The sequence below is a fragment of the Nyctibius grandis genome, chromosome 2 (assembly GCF_013368605.1).
Source record: "Nyctibius grandis isolate bNycGra1 chromosome 2, bNycGra1.pri, whole genome shotgun sequence".
NCBI classification, from domain to species: domain Eukaryota; kingdom Metazoa; phylum Chordata; class Aves; order Nyctibiiformes; family Nyctibiidae; genus Nyctibius; species Nyctibius grandis.
The window spans coordinates 65,101,249-65,126,534 of record NC_090659.1 but is presented as its reverse complement, the minus strand read 5'-3'; the positions used below and the strand labels follow the sequence as shown (position 1 = coordinate 65,126,534).

The 25,286-nt window shown below is 40.8% G+C and overlaps 2 protein-coding genes across 7 annotated transcripts in view; both read left to right on the top strand.

Moving 5' to 3' along the window:
* PCCA (propionyl-CoA carboxylase subunit alpha) overlaps window positions 1-25,286 on the top strand; it is a 566,570-nt gene that overhangs the window by 62,743 nt on the left and 478,541 nt on the right. The window lies entirely within an intron of this gene.
* Window positions 1-25,286, top strand: part of CLYBL (citramalyl-CoA lyase) — a 179,892-nt gene that overhangs the window by 80,462 nt on the left and 74,144 nt on the right. For all 6 annotated transcript variants that reach the window (XM_068395368.1, XM_068395367.1, XM_068395369.1 and 3 more), the window contains exon 2: window positions 11,319-11,508. In XM_068395368.1, the coding sequence (XP_068251469.1) occupies window positions 11,319-11,508 (190 nt within the window). The remainder of the gene's footprint in view (window positions 1-11,318; window positions 11,509-25,286) is intronic.

The following is a 25,286-nucleotide window of genomic DNA, read 5'->3' as shown; positions in this document are numbered from 1 at the left end:
CGAAGTCTTATCACTCACTAAGGGAAACTCGGTGACTAGAGGGGTGCTGAGCCTGAAAAGGCTGGTGGGCACTAAAATTGCCATTTTTATTTTGCTGACCTTAGCAAGGAGACGATTTTGGAGGTCTGCTGCTGAGTCAGGGATTGGCATGCCTGTTTTCATGTAATAAAAATATCCTTCAGCTGCCTATGTGGAAGATCAAAACGAATTGACAACTGTCACCTTTTTATCATTAGTTTCACAATATTTGGTATTTCCTTTAAGCCTGGCTTCCTAAAATCTCACTTTTCTTTTTTTTTTTTTTTAATTTTAAAGAAAATTTCTGGCTTTGACTGTGGCAAGGAAAAGCTTGAAAATATGAAGCCCGGGACACAAGAACCAGAAAATAATATTTCTTTGTGCACTTTTAAAATGTTGCAATTTTTAATGCGTAACATTGTTCATGATTTTTTGACTTCTTGGTGTTGTTAGCAAACAAAAAATGAATAGCTTTTTTTCAAGAGATGTATGGAATAATGGGCAGATGCAGGATAAATACCGAAGAAAATGTAGGTTCTTCATCGTCATCTGTATGAAAGCAGTAATAATGTTAATTCTTGTAACATACTGGAAAAGGCAGAAGAAAAAGGAAATTTTATTATTGGATAATAAAGCTTTCCCAAGTATTTATTTACTGGAGATCAAGAAATTTAATCCCACCACTGCTACTGTTTTGTATGTTTTAACTTTGGGTAATTGAACAGGGACATAGTTAAAGGCATGAAAACATAGAAGTCAGACTTTTGGGGCATTCCCTGCCGTCTTTCAAAATCAATAAAATAAGATCTGGTTTTCAGCTGATTTCATTCTCAAAGGAAATAGGGCTGGGCTTATTATTGTTACTAACACAACTGTCATAGAAAGATTCCTACATTTTTCTAACATTGAGAAGTGATAGCGGCATAGAAAATTCATTTGATCTTATATAATGTTTTCATGGTTAATAAGATTTACATATGACATTTTTGTATGATTAAAAGCACTGGAATTTCATTGCAGTAGGCATTAACTTCTGTGATTGAAGTTAAGGGAGATTTTTTTTTTTAATAGCTAATCAAGAGTTTAACTGCCTCTAGGGCATTTTAAGAAAATGTTATACTGTACTTAACGAATGTTATACTACAAATAAGAGCGATATTCCTGTAATTAGAACAGTCTGGATATTGCTTAATGAATGTTTTTCTTATCTTAATGTATAGGCAGTAAGGATTCATGTAGTTGCCTTTATTAACTTGTGGAGTTAGTTAAAAAGCTGGTTAAAACAGTAAGTCCATATCAGGTCAATATAAAATGCTTATGTAGGGATTTCATTGCTCTTATAAATCTGACTAGTTAAAAAATAAACACAGATGCTTGTTTGTGCCATCCTGAGCCGTACTGCAGGGTAGTATTTCTGCCTGTAGACATTTCTAAATTTAAGTGTTGCCTGAAGCACTCTGGGATTTGCAAGCGTTCTTCTTTATCGTCCATTTAGGAAAGATTTTAGAATTTCCACCAGTCTGGTATTCAAAAGCAGAGAGCGATTGGTTTTCAGTTAGTGTAGCTACACTTGCTGTTGAACTAACAGCATTGTGCATTCGTTCTTTTTTCTGTCGTATTGCATCAGCTTTGATGTAATTACAACATTTTATTTTTTTTATGTAATTGCAGTACATTTTAGTTTTATAGTTTTGTTCTCCAGTGGTTTCATATTTACTAATTGCTTGCTAAATTGTTCTTCACTGCTCAGTTATTTGCCACAGAAACCATCCTGAAATAAGTTCAGTTTCATACAAAATAATTCTTCTACATAATAATTCTTCTACATAATAATTCTTCTACAAAATAATGCTTGGCTAAACATAAGTCATATTTTTGCTTTTAATCTTATTCTGAAAATGTCATGCAGGGTTTTTTTTTCCCCAGCTGAGATCAGCATCTTTATATTGTTTAAAAGATATTTACCAGCTGGCTTGCATCTGCATGCATCTAAGTCTCAATTTTGCACAAGTCTCTGTGCCAAAACCTGAAAATAGTAGGTTGGCCCACATATAGCCTAAGAACACATGGAAATGGAACAGTTTCATAATCCAAAATTAATCCCCAGTCCTGCAGGCACTTAAGCACATGGCTAATTTTAAGTGTTTGACTAGTCCTTTTGATTTCTCTGGGCTAAGCACATGCTCGAGTGGGTTTACAGGAGCAGTCTCAAAGTGCAAAGAGGCCTGCAATATTGTTTTGTTTTTCCTAAGTAGTAAAAATGTCTGTGCTTTATTTAGTAGCATAATTTACATACATTTCTAAGTACAGGAATCGTCAAGCTGTTTGTGCTTTGGCTAAGTGTAGACTGCCGTAAATTGCAAATCAAGATAAAATATGGCCTCTTTAGTGAAAAATTCTCAAAAGTATGAAGGGAACCTCAGTTTGTAAAATATCCCCACCACAACCAAAATTACAAAGAAGACAATTTGTCATAAAAAATCAGACATTCTGAAAGACCCAAAGTGGGTGACAAATTCTTCTTTCGTATGACTTCTGCAGCACCAGTATATTGACACCCAATTAATTTCCTTCTGCTAAATATTTTCAGGCACATCTTTAGTGTGATTTTTTTTTTTTTAACTTGGATGTAAATCAGAACTAATTTTAAGGACTGTACTGTTTTCCTTTTCTCTCATGCTGTGAAGATATGGATATCTAACCTGCATAGGCTCTGGTGGACATAGTGGCTCTGTGTTACAGCAAGGTCATTTAACAGGCAGGAATGGCACTTTATTGATTCTGATTTTATCAAGTGCCTGTTTCTTATTTTACATATAACTCGTTAGCAGTGCACTCCTAAACTGCTAAAAGGCTTTGGCTGTTTGGGACTGGGACTGTAATCACAGTAATTAGCGCTGAATTTTCAAATCCTGGTCTCGATCTTGACCTTGCAGCATTTAGCCAACGCGCACACAGCTGGACTGGTGGCAGGAGCTGCAAGAGCTCAGTGGCGGGGATGCTCCATTTATCCTGGTATTGGCACAGGCACGGAGGGAAGAGAGGGGAGCGGGGAAGAAAAGAGGGGAAAAGCATGTTCAGTGAGAAAAGAAATTCTGTCCAATCATCGTTATCAATTTTTCTGTATGTGTACATAGAGACATGGATGGGTGCAGAGTCGGTGTGTGTGGAAACATTGGGGCAGATTTAGAAGGAAGGGAAGTGCGCAACAGTGAGCCAGAGGGGAGAATTGGAGGAGGCAAGAGTGGTTTTGCAGTGACATAAAGAATCTCCTCAAAGTTGAACTTTTCTGCAAAGGCCACCAACATGGGTCTGACTCTATAAAAGTGCAACCATTACAGATTTGTAGTTTTTATATATTCACTTCCTAAGGCAGAGTTCGGCATGGGATGCTCCAGGACAGCTTGTTGGTGATATGTCCCTGATCCTCCTCCTGCACTGGAAGATGCTTGACTCGAGAAGCCATGCTTTTTCCTTTGTGTTGCACAGCCCTGAACACACTTGTGCATATTGGTTTGTACACAACAGTGATAAACCAAACAAATCATACATTAATGTCATACATCCAAAGTAATCTCTTCTTACTTCTCAATGCACATCTTAAAAAAGGCTAATTTTAGGTGTAGTCCTTTCTAAACCTCTCGATACAGTATTGTATCTTCATCTTTATTGTGGGATGGCTTTGTTATTTAAAACGTGTTGTAATTTTGTATTACAGCTGCTAGTTGCAATTCTGTAAAAAATATGTAATGCAAGAACTTCTGTTGGGAAAACTTATAGCTAAACAAAATTTTACAAAATCTTTTTATAGTGTTGTAGATTTTTAAAACTGCAACGCAGAAACAACATCAGTTAAAAGCATGAAAGAGCTTAAATTTTACTTAAAATAAAACTTCAAAACTGTTTATATTTAGTGTTTATGTTTATTTATATATCTTTACATTTAGGAAAACAGGGAAATGAATTGTTATCTTAACTATACCTTCCTTTGGTTAATGTGTCACAGACAGTGCTTTGCCTTTGCCAGCAGTGACATGGGTTTGATGAAGCAGCAGAAAGCATCCCAAGGAGCCAGAAACTTTGCTAATGGTAAAGGCAAAGCAAGGCACAGCTCAGCTCGGGAATACTTTATGGGCATGACAAGTTATTCAGAGTTATCCACACCATAAGGAAGGGAGCAAACGTATGTTAAAGCTCCCCAAGACAGGACACCAATTAACCTTGGATGATAGCAAACACACACACAGAGGCTGCCCGAGAGAAGCAGCCTGTTGCCATTATTAGGAAGCAGCAGCCCTTGTCACCCTGAGCCATTATTTAAATCTCCTTAAAAATTCCCTTATTAAATCGAAGAACGGTAGCACTCTCCTCTTAAAGCCAGACTATTTTTGCTGCCATGAAAACAGGAGACGTTAGTAATATGAGAAGCCAGCGGTCCTTCTTCTTTTGTTTATCCCTGCTCTCCAATTTGGCCATTTTGAGCTGAGAGGAAAAAAAACCCTGTTCTTCAGTCAAAGCAATTCAAGGCATGGTGGAGCTCGGAGTGAACCAAAACAACAGGGTCAAATGTAGTTGAAAGAACAGAGTGGGGTAAATAAAAGGTCTTTTTTCTTATTACGTTTAGTGCTTGTGGGAGGAGAAAGTTTGGTTAACTATTTAACCTATGATAGCCTTTTATCATTTTATGGCTTAGGGGTTCGTGATTTTAAGCCTTTGTCAGTACGTTCCTGGTTTGTATTCAATCTCTTCCTCAGAAAGGCTCTGGTGTCCAGTTATACATCGATGGAGACAGGAAAAAATTATAAACAGCAGCTGAAGATACATATTTTCCTAAAATTACTTGCCAGCAACTTTGGATTTGGTACTCAGTTTCCATTTAAACCCTAAACTTCTTTATTCCACTCACACTTCTCTGCGTTGTGATTTTTTTTTATCAGCAGGTCTCTCCTTCCCCATTTGGTTCGCCTCTCTATTTTTTGGCTATGATGCGATGCGTCCTGATCAGTTGGAGCAAGCGTTTGCTAAAGGTCACTTGGAAGCCCCCTTTTCATTTCTCCCCGCTACAGTTTTTCCAGCAGGCAACCGCTCTCCCGAGTGACCCCCTCCAATCTGTCCCTTTTGATATCCAAAGCTGGTTGTTACGGGGGTTAAATTTCTTAATTCGCTGAGTTTTTGTGAGCACTTCTTCAGCCCACCGCACTCGGTCCCCGCGGCTGGGTGCAGCGCAGACTGCCTGTCTCCCTAAGGATCCTGTGAAAGTGTTAGGGTTTGTTCTTTCACCTTCTTCAAACTTGAGGGACAGGGGCCGATTTTATACCTCCCATCAGCTTCAAGGGAATTAATCTCAGCGTTACATCGGTGCGAGATCGTATCAGCCTTATGGGGGGAAGTTTAAAATCAGACAAAGCCCCTTCCAGGGCACTTTGGGAAGGAAAGCTGCTTGTCAAGAGATCTCAAACCATGAGAGCTGGTGGCTTCTGCCTGCCCTGGCGAGGGGTTAGGTTTGGGGGGCTTCTTAATTAGTTTTTGGAGGGTCAGGGAAATGACCGTAGCAGGTCTGGAACAAAAGGAAGAAATCAAAATGTAAAGCTGAGTGTTTGTTATGTTGATAACCCCTCAGTTTTAATTTTAGCATAATTGGATCAGGGTTAGTGGCAGTTGTTAGGTAAAGTACCTTCCCGAAGTTCTGGCTTTATTCAGAAGTAAATATCATAGCTTTTCTCTTTTGACTTAAGTCTTTTTCTTTTTTTTTCACCAAAGAAGAACTGCTCAGTTTACCTCGTATTTCTTTCCACTAGGAAAGAGCTAAGATTTCAGGGACCTGTATTCTGATGGTAAAGCTCGTGACATGAGCTTTTGTTTTCCATGCGAGGAAACGTTAGCATTTTTTCACATGTTAACTTTTTAACAATTGCAGGGAATTTCTTTTCCTTCAAAACTGCCATCCTTTTCTTTTTCCTCCTCTTTTCTCTCTTCTTGATATTTTTATTTCCCTTTTATATGGAGACTTGTAGATTTTGTCACTTCAAACATTAGCTGTTCCTCCTCTTTTCTTTCGCTTTACAATACACACTAGGAGATTTTTTTTTTTGCATATTCCTCCCCCTTTCTCTGTGAGATACTGTAGTTGACCAAATTTAAAACACTACAGTGTTTAGCATCCCCGCAGTGCCATTTTAAGTATTTGGACCTGGAAAATGCCCCAAGCAATAACTACCTGAATTGCTTTTAATTACACAATATAGCTGCATCATTTTACTTCAGATTCTTTTTGATTGATGCTGTAAGGCAATTGTAACCATGGATGATGGGATTAAGTGCCTCTTGAAGTGACTTTAGCTTCTTGTGGGAACAAAGGGAAAGAAGAGAACACTTAGTCCCTTTTTGAGTGAACAGCCTTTTTTTACTTGCTATATAAAGAAATACAATTAACAAACATTATCCCCAGAGGTGAATTGAAATGTACATGCGGACAATAACCGCTCTTGACTGCAATTAGACATATATGATCCGAGGTATTTTGGCCATTCATTAGTGCTAATTGTTTGAGAAACAAGCCCACAGAACAAATGATTAAAATGTTAGTGCCATAACCAGGATTATTAGCATGTGTGATAAAATGCATGCGCCGCAGCTGTACCAATAAAACTCTCCGGCGAGTCGCTTTGATTCGACAAATACTCAGCTCGGCTGTGAGCCCTTCGTATTTGCACAGGGCCTGCTGATGTTTATAACAAACAACTTATATCTTCTTTTCTTAATTAGAAAGAATTACTATGCAAATTGCGGGGCTTTGTAATTTCGTAGAAGTTTCCTTTGTCTTCGGCGGATTATTTGTGTGTGGTTGTGAGCTTCTCCCTAGTAAATTTGACATAGGAAAACCATAAAATTTACTCTGGGGGGTTTTTTTTGCACATATTGGAGAAATCATTTGTAGAGGATTTTGCTGCATTAGCTGGGTTATGTTCTGTGGGGTCTTAGGTCTCGGGCCACTTCTGTCCTTCTGCCACAGTGCCACAGAGATCCAGGATTGTGGTCGGTATGCAGTTACGTGCATGCAAGTCAGAAATACACATTGTGGAAATTATCCGGCCTTTTTAATGGTTTTATTCAAATGCCTAAACATGTTCTTTGGAAATACTTTGCCAACACTGTGCCAAAAGACTGTAGAAGGAGAGATTAGGCCTATCGAGCAATGGATATTTTTCCCGGTGTTAGGCAGATCACGGGGTAGCATCTCTTCAAGGGGTGACTTGATCTAGCAAATAAACAGGGAACAGAGGCACAGCTTAAAGTGCTGATCCCGAAAATCACTTGTGGGAGTACTTTACTTTGTGAGCTAGACGTGGTTGTCTCCAATGAGACTGCACAGGTGTGTACAGTTAAGTATATGTGTGAGTATGAGCAATGCTGGAATGTGAAAATGCAGTTTGCAACAGGGAAATGTGTATAATTTGGGATAATTTCAGTGGTTGCAGTCACACTGTATGGCTGCTGTTGCAAAGCGCAATGTCTCTTAGTAATCAAAAAGATTTTGTTTTTCTCCTTCCTGAGGATGAACTGTTTGCTCTTGGGTGAAACTGTTCTCAGAGGATCACGAGTAACTTTAACTTGCCAGCTACTTTTACATATTTGATGAAGACTTTAGTAGAGTGTTATGTTTGCTGAAGAAATTTAGTTTCATTTCAGCATGCTGCTAGGTGCTATGAATGAATATACGCTGCTGTAAAACAATTTAATGAGCATTACCCAATAGCCTAGTCCTTGTTTTAACTTACAGTGCTTAAAGGAAGAAACATTGTCTTAGCAACTTCATTTGGCTTTTGTCCATGTGTTTAGTTTAAGGTATAGTCAAGCTTAGTTTGAGTCATTAAAATACTTGCAATCAGGAAACATATATAAGATTTTCTTCCTCTTTATGGCATGAGGTTAACAATATAATTGAGATTGCAGTGCTGCAGTGCTGTGTGGGTTTTTTTGTCCTAAAAAAGTAACTGCTGGGGATGTTTTTATTCTATCAAAATAACAGCAGTCGAGATAATCAGGACAGTGTTTCCTATCAGAGTAGCTAACTGCTCATATGCATAGCACCCTGGGCCTTTCCACTGTTTTAAAAAGGTCTATAGGCAAATGGATTTCTTAAAAAATCCACTTCTTCCTCTACATTCCGTTTTACTGTAGAACATAAAATACGACTATGTGAGGAAAATGCACAGTGAGAAGATGATTTTTTAAGAATATGTGTCAAAGTAATAGCATATGAAAACATTTACTGCAGTCACACATAAACATACTTATTGAAAACTCTTATTTTACATGTACATTTCTAGAGCTCTTTGTTTTGAAAGCAGAAGGATGATTTGTTGGTCCACAGACACCAGTTCCTCCTATACATTTTTTTTTTCTGGCCATAACTCTTGAAAACATTATTGCTCCTTCAACTTGCTAAAATGTTCCATAAGACTAATAATTTGGCACATCAACAGTATATTTTTATAATAATCTGTGTCCTGAGAAACCTGTGTTTTGGGCCCATGTGGCTACAAAGTTGATTACGTGAGGAGGAGATAACAATAGTCACCAGGCGATAGTATTTCTAACATTAAGCCTATTAGGTGATGATATTTTAATGGATTAAATCTTCCACTTCTTCAGAGTCAGGCCATACTGCTCCCTCATCTAAACAAAAGTTAGTATACCTCAGTGGTGACACCTGACTAAATCTGGTGCGCAGGTAACGATGGTTTTACCTACATGATACTACACGACGCTGTGCATGGTATGCAGAGCGGAGCTGCCTTCGTGAGGCTTGCAGAAGTGAGAGAGAAAACGGCTGGTCAAACAGCCCTTGGTTCAATGACAGCCCAGAAGAAATCCTGGGAAACATGTGTGACAGGAGATACATCTCATCTCAGCGTGCTCTGAGATTATGGTGTTAGCCATGTCTATCAGGTTTCTGGCAGGTTGGAGGGTTGGTGAGAGGCAGTCATTAAGGGTGCTTCAGGGGCTGCTTAGCTCTAGGCTGGAGTTAACTATTAATGGGCTGAGCTCTTCGACTCCTTTGTGCCTTTGGGAACTACAGGGTTGAAGCCATCAGAGAAAGAGAATAGAAACTAATCACTTTTGTCCCCTCATATATGTTTAGTGAAGAACTGCAGACTTCTTTACTGACCTCTGTGTTCACAGTGAAAAAAGACCCTCCTCTTTCCATTTGAGATAAACCACTCTTCCACCTCCTTCTTGCTCTCCCAAAGTGTACTACTGCAAGAAAATGGGATTAAGTGGATTTAACTAGCAGCCACTTGAGTTGCCACAAATTGTGTTACCATCCCCACTTCAACATGAAGCAGGGGTGTGAAGTGGTTTGTGGGAGAGGGGCAAAGAGGGTACTTAGGAGAGACTCAGTGGATCTCAGTTGCCTGTCTCCAGGTGTTGTCAGGACCTCCACCACCTAAGTCTTGAAGCTGTTGCAGTTATATTAACAAGGGTAGCACTGGCACTTTTAATAAAATAATGTGTCATTTCTGTTCAACAGCAAAGCTGCCCCATTTCTTAGGCTGAATTAAGCATTACCAGGCATATTACAAAGAAGAGTCTGGCAGTGGGTTTTTGTGGGTTCATAAAGTGGGTCCACCCATGCAGAGACAGCAGAGGAGATGGTAGAACAGTTGTCCTGTTCAATTTAGTTTACTGAGATAAAATGTGATAAAAGCTTTCTTCATTTTTTTAACCCAAGACTTACATTCAGCTTTTAGGGTGCCTGCTCTAGGGGAAGAGAGGGTTCTTCAACGGGGTTAACTTAGAAAGGCAAGTATCGTAGTGGCCTGTCAGTGAGACACCACGTTGGCTCTGATTTAGATTGACTGAACTAATTTCCAAGCATCTGAGAGGGTTAGTCATGTTCACTTTGAAGAAACCCCACGTGCGCGTGTAGCCATGTGTCATCCAAGTGTAGCAACTTGGGAAGCATTATTAAGAGGGGCATGGGAAAACGCATGGGTCCCTGACATGATGCGATAATAACATGTTCAGCATGGTGCTAGAAAAGCTTTGCATTATTCAAAGTGCTGAATAATATACATGATAATGCATAATGGTGTTATATGGTAGGATTATTTTGGGGCATAAGTGACTTGTACTCTGAGTATGAAGGCAAATTGTATTATTTTGTCCTCATTTTTGATGTAGCAGAATAGGCCTGGGAGGTACAGCATGAAATGAGGAGGAACAGGAGCAGGCAAGGGGTTTTTTTTTGGAAGGCCATGAAACACAGTGGCACCCTCTGCAATTTATTTCTTTGTGCTTGTAATTATGGAGCAAAGCAAGCTCCCTACTGCACTCGAGGGCAGCCTCCCCCGGCAGCCCCACTGCCTCCAAGTGCACCAACCTGGCTCATGCCTGGGGTGGTTAGCTGGTCTCTCACCAGGAATACCGGCACAGGGTGGAGACTGCCACAAACCTGATGCCTACGGGCCATACAGATGTCACCCACTCAAGCCATGTGGCACCACAGGCTCACCTGCACTGAAGTGTGGTGCACAAAGCATTTATAGATTTTAAAAGGCACCACAGCCAACAACCTGCTGATGATGCTGGTGAGTTTATGAGCTTTGTCGATGGAAGTGTATGCTGTAGATCTGGAGGCCTGAAGGTTTCTGAGAGGACATGTTGGGATTAGTGACGTTCCATGTTACATGGGGTTTTCATTCCTGTTTTCCTCATTTCCCCCTCCATCCATTTTGCTTATTTAAAATTTGCATGCAAATACATTTGTTGATACAACACTAAGGTTGCAAAATCAACTTCACAAAGCCATGTTTGTTTTAACCAACACCCCTGCTTCATTCACAGCATGCCGTCCAGCTCCTGGAGCAAACGTGGCAGATAGCAGCCTCCTCCCTAAAGCAGTCCTGATCTGTTCCCAGCACAGCCTCCATCTTATGGAGGAGTCCTATGACGGGGGAAAACCCAGCCACCACCCTTCTGTATTTAATACTTGCCATAGCGTACAGAACAGGCAGCATAATTAAGGCTGAACGGGTAACCTCACCCCTGGCAGTTCTTCAGTTCTGAGTGTTTAAGTTTGCAACTTCTGTTGAACATAGTAGTTTTGGAGTTTTATACTGCAATTAACTGTAATACTGGTATCTCCCTACCTTGACTCTTCCTAAGGAAAAAAAAAACATAAATAACCCAAAATCAGCCACTACCTAAGTAGGAATATTTCTCTTTTAAAATATAGTCAAGTATTCTTTACAGCATTGTAGCCAAGAGTCTAATTTCAACAATATCCTTTACAGGGTGGCTTCCTCTCTGCCAGCTGGTGTTCCTAAGCTTAGTTATCGCTTTGCATCATCTCACAAGTACATTCCCAGGCGAACTGTGCTGTATGTACCGGCGGACGATGAAAAGAAGATACGAAAAATCCCATCACTAAATGTAGATTGCGCAGTGCTGGACTGTGAAGATGGCGTGGCTCTGAACAGAAAGGTAATTAAAAGTTATCTGTGTGATATAATCAGCACTAAAGAGAACTTGTGGAAAAGCATTGCCTTTGCCTTGGGGAAGTGACAACCAGAGAGACAAAGATAAATCTTAAGATATACAAAGTAATATAACAGTGATAGGCTTTGTGAAGGCGTTGGGAAAATCTGCTTACCCAGAACTGAAAGAGATCTCGTGTGAGTAATTGGGAGGGAGTTTTGAAGGAATACAGAGCTGGGCGTAAGCTCTCATCACTGAAGAGTGGGAGATACTGTTATTATTGCTGCATATTTCTTAGGGAAGAGGAGGAAATGGTCTGTGAGAAGAGAAGCAGGAAAGGAAGAGTTAGTTCAGAATCACTGGTTGGGGGGTTTGTTGTTGAAACGAAAGCATCTTCAGATTGTCAGCAAAACAGCATGGGTTTGGGTTTGGGTTTGAGCCTTGGAGTGTTTAGAAAGGTTTACTTCCTGAGCTTTTTGGAAGAAATGCTGTTCAGAGTGTTTCTGAAGGAAGGAGAAATTAGAACCTGATTGTACCAGGGTTTGGAGGGCAATTTAGATTGAAGGAGCTGCAAGAAAGCAGGGATGGAGAGCAGCGTGGGAAAGAGATGTAGTTGTGTCAAGTACCAGTGTCAAGTTTTCGTTGACATTGAATTGTGAAAGAAGAGAGAATGATCTAGCATGCATTCAAGTTTTGCTTGCAAGCAAATTTTTTGAATATATGAAAATATTTTAAAATATTTCACATCTTAGAATCATAGAACCGTTTAGGCTGGAAAAGACCTTTAAAATCATCGAGTCCAAATGTAAACCTAACACTGCCAAGTCCACCATCTTGAACAATGTATGTGAGAAACTGGTGTAAATGTTTCCTAACAAAAGCTATTTCTGAACAGGAATGTAAGTTTGCCGTCACATCATTTTCGTATTTGTCAGTTTTCTTATCCATGTTACAGTGCTTCAAACTACAGCAAACAGTGTTTAGAGTTTGAGTATGGATGTGTTGTCCAGGAAGTTATGAAAGTAGGCTTGAAAATTTTCCTGTGTCATCTCAAAAATGTGGATAAAATGTTATTCTTTTCTGTTTCTTGGGAGTTAATGCCTTCCAGAAGGACTCTCTTGGATAGTGCTGTCTTTAACCTTCAGCTCTTTACAGGTATGTTGGAAAGAGAAAAGTTTACAGAGTTTGCATATATCTGGTCTAGTTCTGAAAAGTAAAAATAGCATTGCTGAATGTTCATGTGTACTGCTGAAGACAGTTGGAAAACATTTTCCAATTGCTAAAATTCTATGTGGAAGACTAAGATTATATCTGTTGTCACAGTGAATTAGTATTGTTTAGGTTGTAGTTGGGAGGCTGCTGCTGTAAAATGACACAAGACACAATTGTGTATTAAACTGTAGTATTTTTAAGTGCAGCTTAATTATATCAAACAAATAATTTATAGCAGAAGCATCTATTTGTAATAGAGGATGACAGCAAAACAAAATTTTATGATCAAGGTGACAAAGTTGATAGTAGTAATTTCTAAAGGGTGGTAAAATTCTAGCTCTCCTGAAGTGGAGTTGTGCCACTAGGTATAAAATTTCAAAGAAATTAGGGGGAAAATCTGTAATAGGAACTTCAGATGACAGATGAGCCCCTGACTGAGCTTAAACGCAAAAAGGAAGCAGATAGGAGGTAGAATTGGGGACAGGCTACCAAAGAGCAACACAGAAGCGAAGTGTGGTCTGGGCACGTAGGGGCAGAATGAGGAAGATCAAAGCTTGGCTGGAATCAAAACTGGTGAGGGATAAGCAGGACAACAAGAATGGCTACTATGAGTGCATCAGCAGCAAAAATGAGAAGGAAAACCAGGGAAAGTGTGGACCCACTGCTCCACGAAGCCTCAGGCTTTACTGTCAGAGTCTTCTCTCAGGAATCCTACATTGTCTCCTAGAAGCAAAACTTGGGGGAGGGAAGTAGCAGCCACAGTAGGGGAGGATGGAGTTATGGTCTATTTAAATAAGATGGTCCATGGGACCAGACAGGACACGCTGGAGGCCACTGAGGGAGGTGGCTCGTTCGTATCGTGAAGTTGCTGTCTTGTCATCACTGAAAGGTCATAGTGACTGGGGGAGGTTCCTGATGCCTGGAGAGAGGTAAATGTTACACCCATCTTCAGAAAGGGTAAAAGTGACAAACTATGGCACCATGAACCTCAAGTTAGTCTCCAGGAAAGTGATGGTACTGGTCTCATGGAAGGTATTTTAGGACCTAGCCAAGGACCTAGCCAGAATGGACTGATCAGGAGCAAATTGTGCCTGCCAAACTCTGATTGCCTTCTCTGAATAAATTACTGTCTTTGACCATGAAAGCTGGATAGATGTCATCTACTTGACTTTAGCAAGGCTTGTTGACCATGGTCTCCTGTAATATCCTGTTCACCAGCTTGAGAAAAAATGGACTGAATGGATAGGCTATAGGGTGGATGGCTGTTCGCCAGAATTGGGTGGTCCATGCTATGTGCTATTTTGCAGCTGTGCCTCTGCTCGGGGGCCAATACGTTTAACTTTTTCCACTAGCAACATGGTTGACTGAGATGGAGTGCACTCTCACCAGGTTCATGATGTACACCCAACTAGGTACAGTTGATATGCTGGAGAAGCACAGCGCTGCTCTTCTGATGATCTTTATACAGTTGGAGGAACAAGCTTGACAGAAATGTAATAAAGTCCAACAAAAAGTTAAACACGAACTCCCCCAGTGCTGGGCTGGATAACCCCAATGACCCACCACTACAGGATGAGGGTGCTGACTCCCCGGGGGCACCTCCTGCCAAAAGTGGCCTCTGGGTTGCTCTTCTTACAACAACGACTGAACAGGGTCAGTGGTGTGCCCTTGCAGCAAAGGTGGCCAACCACCTCCAGGGCTGTGCTGGCACAGGTACAGCCAGCAGGTCCAGGGAAGGGGTCCCTCCCCTCCACTTGACTTTTGAGGGTCTCCTTGTGGGGTGCCTGTGCCCTGCTGTGGGCCCCAGGACAAGAGAGAGACTGACCAACGGGAGGGAGACCAGGAAGGGCCACCAAGTTGGTCATGGTGCAGGAGGAGAGGCTGAGGAGCTGGATCTGTTCATCCTGGAGAAGAGAAGGCTGAGGGGGCCTTGATGGAGGCTTTGCTGCCTGAGGAGAGCTGGATGGATGGCAGAGCCAGGCTCTTCTCAGAGGAGCTCAGCAACAGGTCAAGAGCAATGGCCACAGGTTACATGAGGGGAGATGCTGACTGGAGACAAGGGAAAGAAGTCTCCCCATGCAGGTGGTCAGACACTGGAAGGGGTTGTCCAAAACAGCGGTGCATCCTCCCTCCATGGAAGTATTCAAGCCTTGGCTGGATAAAGCCGTAAGCAACCTGGTGTAGAGCAGTAGTTAGCCCTGCTTTGAGGAGGCAGATGGACAAGGTGGTCTCCCATGGTCCCTTCCAACCTGAATTAGACTGTGTGATTGGATGATCTAGTAGCAAAGAAGGTTTCAAAGTGATTAGAAGATTGAATTTCTTTTTCAGATCTGCCACAGATACTCAGAAAGACTTTGAGACTTAGATTCTGTGAGTGTGAAGCTGAAACTATTATTGCACTTGCAGCTTAATTTATTAATGTTTATGAGGTGTTTGGAGACTTTGTGTGAAAGATATGTCAAGAACATCCCCTGTGCCTTCCTCCCACAATTATGTTTTGTAATAGCTCACAGAGAGCACCAGAAGAGGGGAGCCCATGTCCATATCCATATCCACACCCATACCCATACCCTAATCTGCATACTATTTTGGTGCCTGCATTTCTTACCTTCAAGAGCTACAGCACTGACCATGATTTCAGGTATCGTCTGTTGACTTCTTTTCAGTCTTTTTTTTCTAGTTGATGTTTTGACTAAATCAGGAAAAAAACCCTTGCAGCAAGAAGTTCACAAGGAGAAAATTTCTCAGCAAATTTTCTGAGGGGAACCAGTGGGAAGAAATGGCTAAAAAGCAAAGTTATACTATGCTGAATACTAAGCCTACAAGTAGGGTGAGAGCTGATCCTGGTGTGAATAGGACATGTGAGGCTTCTACAACCCCTTTGAGAATGGACAGAGCTGTAGGAGGTCTTCAAAGATTCAGAATAGGGAAGATGATGGGAAGATACCCTAGTGTTGCTGAAAATTTCACCCTTCTTTTACAAAGTTAGTTTTAGTCTGGCTGAACATAACCTACTAGTCATGCTGACCTCAAATCCTGGTTGGGGCTCCACATGCTGTTTTTAGAGGTTCAAATGCATAGTGTCACATGGTGTGGACTGTCAGCTGCCTCTCCAGGTGTCTGACTCTGTAAGACATTGGGAATTTCTGCAACAGAAATTAATTTTTTTGGTGGAGGGGAGAATTGAATACTACTATTTTCCCTGAACTACTATTCACAGATGAAGATAGGAGCTCTTCCACACTGATGTACCTGTAAAGTGTCTCCAGTGTTGCTCAGAATGGCTCTCTTGGAGATATTTTTAAGTAAACAGTTCAAATAGAAATTCTAAAACTACAAAATTAGAAATAATACAGATTGAAGTGTTGATGTGTTGCAAATGCATCACACTAGAGACTTTTTGTGAAATGGTACAAAAATAGCCTATATCTATTTTTAGCTCTTTGCAGGAGAAGGCCTGAATATTCTTTCATTTTAATTGTAAAAAAGAAAAATATAAAAAAGATGGCTGCATCAATGTGCTTGACCAAGTCATATAACCCAGTAAGCTGAATTGCATGTTATGCCATTGAGAGGTCTCCGTGTAAGAGCTGAGCTGTCTGAAGATATCTTGAGGGCTGTCAGCCAAGCCAGTGCTCCCTGGTGTAGCGCTCTCTGTAGAGCTGCGTTTCTCACTGTGCTTCCATGCCAGGTGAACCTATTATCAGGTAGAAAAGTTTCCTCCTCCTGTTGGAGAAAGGAAGATTTCCATTGCCAATGCTTTCATTTTCCAAGGGCAGAGCAGGCTGAGATTTTGTAGTTAGTTCCCCTGGGTCTTGTAGGTTTACCACCCTTACAAGAGATTTTTCTATAACAGCACTTTTTCCAGCAGGATCCTGTCTTCAGTGCTTCTATTCTTCAGAGCACCCAGGAGATGTTAGCTGCCAGGTCAGCCTAGCAAGAGACCAGTTGGAGCAGCTACTGTAGTGTTTATGCCTCTTTCCGAGTCCTTGACAAGAGTTCAAAGCATTTTGATGCCTCCAAACCAGTGCTATTAGTGGCTTTATCTTCACTGAGGTCCATAGGATGGTTTTCAATTATTGGGATATAAGGCACCTTACTCTGTAGCTTTCTTTAGTCAGAGAGCTCCCCTGCCATCAGGCCAGCCAGGGCACAGTCCCTTCTGCCAAAGATGACCTATGAAAATTATCTCAGGCAAATCTTGAAGGGGCTAGAACTTGGCCTTTTCTTTCCATGGGTGTCTTCATTTAGCCCACACCCAGGGCTAAACAATGCAGTTTTTCTCTCACCCAATGTCCCTTCCCCAAATGAGGAAGGGAATTGGGAAAAGGAGGGAGACTTGTAGGTTGAATTTAACCAGATTTAATGAAATTAAGAAATCAGTATAAATGACAACACAAAACAGACAAAAGTATACTCATCCACAGATCACTGGCAAGTTGCTCTAGGAATCACAATGAGGAAGATAGAGAGCAGAGGAAAGGCAAAGAAATCAGGGGGGGGAAAAAAAAAACACCTCTTTCCAGCAAACCCTCTCTTTTATAGTGAGCTTGATGTCAATGATATAGAACACACCTGTGGGCCAGCCAGGGTCAGCTGCCCTGGATTTAGCTGCTGAGGGCCTTGATCACCATGGCTGGCCACAAACTGAAACCAAATCCCAATGAAACCAGGACAATGGGGAATGCTAGTGTATAATTAACCTATTAAACAAATACCCCATGTTCCCCCTCCTCACGTTTTTTGTATCAGAGGTGTGTAACAACAATCCCTTGGTGTGTACATATGGCTGGGAAACATCTGTGCAGTCCTCTGACATGAAACACTTGAAAATAGGAAATTTTATTTTTGTTTCTCTGGAACTAAATAAATCTCATTCATCCAAGAAGTTATTGATAGTCAGGGCTGCTCTGTAAAACAATGTAGGACCAATTAGGGTTTAAATTCCTAAGCCCTTTCTGCTGTGAATCGTGATTGTATCGCTTTGTCTTTTCTAGAAAGAAGTTGCTCTCTCCTCCAGCACTTGAGCAAGAGAAGCTGGGCAAGAGGAAGCCTCAGCTCTGTCCTTTCCTCACATCCCTTCCTCAAAAGGGGAAACGGCAGCTCCTGAGCTTCTTCTGCTCTCCCTGCTCCCCTCAGCAGCGAGGGGAAGTTCGGTTGGGCTAAGAGGATAGATAGGGAAAGACCTATTTTGCTTATCCACAGCATGGCCTCTTAGGGTCATAGCATAAATTTCTTCTTACTTAATATCTTGTAGCCACTTAAAAGATCAACACTGTACTGTGACACAGAAGAAAAAAAAAAATCAATTAATTCTTTTGAATCATCTGTTTTTAAAAAATAGGATTAAAGCCTGACCACTTTTCAAACTGTTCATTATGAATAACACATACGTAAGAGCTGACACTGGGTTCATTACAGTTAAGAGCAGATCATCCGCATACATGCTGATTTTATGGAGATTTCTCTCCACGAGGATGTGCCTCCTCCCTCTCTCTAGTGATCTGATCCTGGGTCAGAACAAACAGCACGCTAGCAAGCGAGCATCCTTGCCTACCAATTTTTCCCCTAATCTGAGGCCTTCTGACCTTTTTATTCCTTATCACTGATGAGAAGAGACTCTTGCATATAAAATAACACTTCGACAAATTTAGGGGCGGAGATAATACATAAAATGGGTCAGCATGGTATACAAAAAAAATCCATAGAGGCTTTCCTTATTGAACATGCATTTCCTTATTGATATTATTGAAGGCTATTACAGTATCAGTGGAAAAAAGCTGCAGTTGGTTTCCATAAGTCCACTTCAATTAAAATCAACAGTTTTCCTGGGTTATGCGATGATAGTCTTTTTTTTTTTTAATAAAGCCAAGTTGGTTAGGATTTATCAATGCCACAGGTATTTCTCTAGGCTCATAGTGAGAATGTTAGCTAGTACTTCATAGGCACAGTTGCATGAAACATTGATAACTAGGTTATTTTACCAGGTCTTTGCTTTATTTATAATAAATTAGTACTGTACCTAATTGTATTCCTCCTACAGGGAGAAGGCTTGCTGATAAAGTGTGTAGAGAATGATTAAATGTACACAGGTGCATAGTAGGGTGACTTCTTTCCAAAAGATGCCACAAAATTAAAATGGGAATGCTGCTTTCCCCAGTGGCTTACCATTATTAAAAGTCTCAGTAGCATGGGAAATTTCTTCTGTAGGAATCGGGGAGTCTAAAAGTCTCTCTGGTTTATTGTAGGGAAGCTGAACTGTACAGTGAAACTCTGCAAGGCCTTTTTGATCCTTGAAGAGTTCTGATGAATATACATTTTTATGGAAGTTGTAAAGTGTTTTCATTTCCTTATTAATCCCACCATGGTCCTGGAAGAACTGCCACTCCTGAGTGGTAAGTGTGACAATAAAAGTTTTTGTTCCTATTGTTTTACTCTACAAGCCAATCATCCTCCTTACATAAAGATTTTGAGGATTCACAAGGACAATTGCAATATTCAGCAATTTTCTTCTTAATGAGCTCAGTAATGCCTCTGTGTCTTCGAGCAGAGCCTTTGAATTGCCAGTTATTTCTTTTCCACTGATTCAGATGTATCCAATTAAGTTTGACTTGGACATGTTCTGATAAAACTATTACTACTGACAGAACGGTGTCTATGAACTTTAGGGAAAATGTCTTGGCCTCAGTATTAATAGGGATTTCAGGCAGAAATACATTAATAGACCTGGGAGAATATTTTAAAACATACAGTTAATGCTTGTATGACTTGGAATTCACAGTACTTCAACTCTTTGTGCGCAGTCTACTGTCCACAGGCACATCAGCACACCTGGGTGGTGAAGGTAATTGCAGAACTAGAGGTCATGTATTGCTACACATTTCTGGACCAGTTTTCAATGTTTCATCTGTTTTCATAGCAGGAAGGATCTGGCTGCACAGCCAGTGAGCATCTAGCACTTAGTTTGAAGGGAGCCATTGAGTTTCAAGTGTGCTACAGAAAATCAAGCCAATACAAAATTTCAGTATACACGTGTAGCTTAGAAACAATCTGTTGGATCAAATTTGCGCAGACTTTTGTTTGTATGCAGAGCCACGTGTTGGGTTGTGTTTACAGGGCTGCAGTGGCATTGGGGGGTGAGCAAAACATAAAGATACTGCCCAGATCGCAGTCACAGGGGTTCTCAGCACTCAAGGTCTCCTTTGCCTTTTTGTTGGCCTTGAGCTGGCAGAAAATGTTTGTATGTCCAAGTTTCTATTGAAATCAATCTCGAAACCTAGTCTTGAATCTAAGACTCCATTGTGCTCGTAACCAGCAATCCACTCTGCTTATTCTTCCACATTGCAAGGGCCACGTTTTGAAAACAGAGAGGCAAGCCAAGCATGAGGAACCCCCCGGACTCCATTAACAGGGACAGGATCAGAAAGTGGTAGGACACACAGAGAATACAGCACTTGCTTCTTTGTTAAACTTTTCTAATAAGTATCTGTATAGTCAGAGTCAAAGTAGTGGTCTCAGTGGACCTTTGGTCTAATTTAGGTAAGATAGGTAGGTAAGGGAAGGTGGAAATGCATGGTACTTTTCCCAGTCCGTTGATGCCATCAAAGCTGGACCTGTCCCAGGATGGTGAGGAGTGGGGGAAATCTTAGAGATACTCAAAAGATGATGAGCAAAATTTGTGGTTTATTTTACCAAACTATTTGAACATTAACTGTTTACCTGGGGTTTAGTAGTATTATTAGGTAGCAAAACAAGGAACTGTGGCAGGATGCTGGGTAAGAAAAAGGAATTTTTGATGTCAGATGGTGGAACAGCATAGCTGTACACATGGAAGTTGCAGGTGAGGAAGGGGATGTGTGTGTTCATGGTTAGGCTTGGAAACCTTGGCTGGTGTCAGCTGAAAGCATGATATTTAACCTCTGTACCTTTGGTTTCATCTATTATTCTTCTGGAGACCAGAGAAAAGGATCCTAGCACTCAGTACCTATGTGGAAGCCTCATTTCCTTCCACTGTATGTCCAGTTAGCAGGATTCCACAATATTTATGGTGCTGCAGATTCTGCAGTCCTTATTCAGATAACATTTCACAATGAATTAGGAAGGACATTTGTGTCTAAATGAGTAATTCAGGATTAAGCCCTTCAGGACTTTGAGCTGTTTCCTCCTATACACCGCTATATATTGAATTGAAGGCATGTGTGCTGTGCTAGTTGCAGGACACACTATTCCCGAAATAAGCATAGAACCATCTAAAACCAACCTTTTATTTCCACCATGAACTAAACCCATGCCATGCTGTTCCTTCAACTTAGAGTGGAGTAATTTATCTCTGTTCAACAGAAGACAAAACACATTGCCTAAGGCCCTGGTTTTTATATATTCTGTGAATTACTTTCTTCTCTCAATTGTGAAAAGACTATGTAAAACAGTGCTTTATACACCAAAATAATAGACTTTCATGGAACCGGCTGGTACCCAAAATAGCTACAAAAGCACATCTCTGGCTTACTGAAACTGGAGAGCATCCAGAGCCATGAATTCATTGCGCACTCGCGTACCAGAATAGAACACGATACACAACTCCTGTGATTTTTCTAGTCCCTATTGTAAAAGCCATAATAAGTGGGGACAGATCATTAGGAAGTGCAAGCATTTGTTTACTCACATCTAAACCTGCATAGCTCTGCTGTCTACGTAGTATGCAACAGGCTCCAGGGGCACAAAAGGTCTTAATGTGTCCCCAGGTTGCATATTGCCATGCCCAGAGTTTGGGCTTCCAACCAAGGAATGCTTTTGCAAAAAAGCAAAAAACATGCCATTTTTTTTTCTTCATTTTGGGTAAGTCAACACACCTGGCTGCATCTGAAAGTTGCTGTTTTGGCAGTGGTTTTTATGTATGTATGGAACGTGCAGTTGTTAGCACACCTAAGTGCATTGGACAAAGTATATTATACCTCTGTCTCCAAAGACAAATGCATACATCTTCAAATCCAGCATACTACAGATTTGGGTGTTATTGTAAGCTGCTCTGCTGAGGTTGCCCCTGTTTCCTTTTGGCTGCGAATATCACAAGGGAGATTATGATCTGTCTTCTTGTTTATCAATAAGAAAAGTGATAAGCTGACCGTGGAGTCTGGTCAGCACTTTGCACCTTTTCTGAAAGTATAAATAAAATCCTAGTGTTCTCTGAATTTGACTACGATTTCTACCTTTAAAGGAGCTTGGCTGCTCTGAGATTTCTGTTTCAACTCCTGAATGGCTGCATAACATACTGCTGTCTACTGTGTATCATTGTAATAGCTCTCTTTGCTGTCCTTCCTCCACTGCAGTGCATTAGGACCACCCTCTCCAGAACAATGTACTTGCCAGTTATTATCTCTTTAAGGTTGGGAGAAAAGAATTGTAAGTATTGTTCTTCATTTCTGATCACTGAGCTCCAGAAGATCATAAATCCTTGTGGTGTTCCTCATTTGGGAGCAAATGGTTGTAAAGATTCTGTCTGTTCATTTTAGGATGATTATAAACCATGGCTTGCTCATTCTTTCCTCCTTACTTGTTACAGTCTCTTACTAGATTGCCTCGAAATAGCTGCTCCTATGCCAGGCTTGAGATAACTTCATCTTCTAAGGTTTCACAGTGCAATTGTGCGTTAAAAGGGGATATGTTGAACAAATTGGTATTTTCTTCCAGCTTAGTCAGGTTATTTGGTTACATTTTAAACTTTGATTCCACACAGACCAAATCATCTTCCACTCGTTAACCAATTATTTTTAGATAGAATAATTATAGATCATAATTTAGTATGCATTTTCTTGAGAAAAAGGGCAAATTAAGACATGTAAACATGGGTGAATCTATTTAAATAAACTGTCCACAAAATCCTTACAATATGTAAACAACATTTGTTATGCCTTGGAGATAGCGTATGATTGGACTCATGAGACCCTGTTTATCCTACTGAACAGTTTCTTTTATAACTTCAAAGGGGATTTTATATATTTATGGCAATAGCAGGGTGTTAAGTGCAGCTAGACAGAAATTATACCTCAGCTATTTAGTTAATGCCAATAGGGATTAAATTAGATTTTATAGCTGTTAGTAGAAGTCTGTTTTGTAGCTAACAAGTGGGATTTTTAAATCCTGGAAAACATAATCCTATTATGAAACTGGCAGCTGAATTAACATTATCTAGGAAGCAAGTCTTCACGGATTAACATTTTTTGACATTAACAAAGAAAAACTAATGCTACAGGGATATTAGATGCTTTTCCCAAAAGCAGGAAAAAAAGGAAAGTGAATATAGGACAAGATAAATGGCACAAATACTGCAGGAAGGAGAAATGGAGTGAAATATGCATGAGAAATGAAATCTGGGAGTGGCCATGTTCTGCCTCAATTACAAAAGAAATACACTGGGTAGGAAAAGGCTCCACAACTGGTAATTCATATGTTAGCTCACACGTTGATCTATACATGCCTTGTGACTAATTCACAGTTATCCAACATGAGCGTGGGATAGCCACGAAGGCCTTCCCTTGCCCTGAGGGCTGAGGTCTTTGAATTCCAGCTAGATGCTACAGGAGCCAAGGACTGGCAGCACTGCAGAAGAAACACTCGTCCCTTTACTGACCAGGCCCATAAAGCTGTGCCGCAAAGACCCTGATGAAGTTCTTACATACCTGGAAGGACAGTTAGAGGACAACTGCTGTAGGCAGTGGTACAGGAGGTGAGTGGGTCACTGCACTTGCTTGTCTTGCAATATCTTATTCTAGGCATTGATAGACTAAATAGCCATAAGGGTATATGCCATGTCATATTTCAATTAAAAAATCTTTGTCCCTATCACAGTTGTGGAGCAAACCTTTTATTACTTAAAACTGCGAAATACACATCTCCTGTAAATTATTTTAAAAGCTCTGTGTTTAGAATCTGAGCTCTTATTCACAGCTCCAGCATAGGAATAATGAAAGTAGTATTTAGTTGTGTGGAGGGTTAAGAGGAATCCACTTGATAAACTTATCAGTCACAAAAACATGCCAAAGAATTTCTTCCAGATTTAGCGACATCATACTCAGTGTTGTTGACCCAGTACAGATTTTACTGTAACAGTATCTATTGGCTGCCATCTTGTCTCACAAATTTCTTCCTTCTTATCAAATAGAGAATTTCATTAATTACTAATGAGAGCTAAACTGAAACAATTTGTTCTAACTTTGCCTTCCAGCCTCCCAGTTTCTTGGTTCAAGTAAAGCAGAACTAAATCTGAGTCACTGTCAGACTGGGGTTTTGTTATCAGAGATTTAACTGTGGCTTTGCAAACATAATACATGGCTTCACAGGTTGGTTCTCGGTTTGGTGCTTTTGAAATGCTGCATTTTTCCTACTTGTGGGTTGCTACTTTAACCATTATTACTTACTGGCTTACATTTTTACTGAGCATCTTTTCTGCCAGAGCATGTGGGTATGGCAATCATCGCTGTGGTTAAATCCATTACCAGAGGTGTGGCTGTGACTGCCTTAAGGGCTTTCTTAAATCATGGTTGTGCAGCATAGACTTTACATTGCACAGCACATAACAACATCTAAGCTATGGAAATAGCGTGAAATTTCTAAGTTGCCAAACTGTCCTCCTCTGAAGTTAGTGCCATGAGGAAGAACCTTGGCACCATTATGTCAGTGGGAAAACTCACACCATTTGGCGTCAACAGGACCAGGATTTATCCCCTGTTGTGTGCATGTTGCACCAACAATAATGAACCCTGGTGGGAGCTGGAAATAGTTGCTTGCCCTCTGTTGTGGCTCTTTTTCAAAAATCTGTCCCCCAAATGATTTTTTTACATTATCTTTCTGTATGTAGAAGTATGCAACAGTCCGTAAGCCTGGTGCTTTAAAGCATGCAGGTATCTTTTAGCCATTGCCACAGCCCTCTGAGGTGCTGGGCACCTTCGGAGAAATGGGAGTAGAATGTGCCTATCATTTCTCACATCAGGAAAGACATGAATTTGATGTCTCCCAGAAGCACATGGTCCTTAGATGAAGGACCTGTCTTTCCTTCCCCCTTAAGTAATGAGCAATCCTATAGCATTTTAGAGTTTGTTTCCAGCTTCGCTGTCTGGGTTGGAAAGTATACAGATTTGGCCAATAAGACTTGGGTTGGTTTTAAAACATTTGGTTAGCTCCTCAGCTTGTGTAAATAGGTTTAGCTCTTCATTTTTCATATGATGACAAGGCAGATGAAGCAGCTATCAAATGAGAATTGAAGAAAGATTATGTGGGAAGACAGCGTTATATGACCAAGGAGTTGCATCCACATTACCCGGCTAGACACTCATCATCTGCCTCCAGTCTCTGGAAGAGAGAGATGGAGATGCGAGGGGGTGATGTGATTACTGAGCAGAGCACCTTTCATCTTCCAGGTTACCCTGCCCCTACTGTGACCTCCTGCTGCTTGGCTGTGAAAGAGCTCACTGAACGGGAAGGGAGGGGTGAGGGATGCTTGGCTGTGCCACCTGGCACTCTTGCATCTGAGTATGTGTTTTTCTAAAGTAGATGCTTTGTAGAAGCTCGTTCAG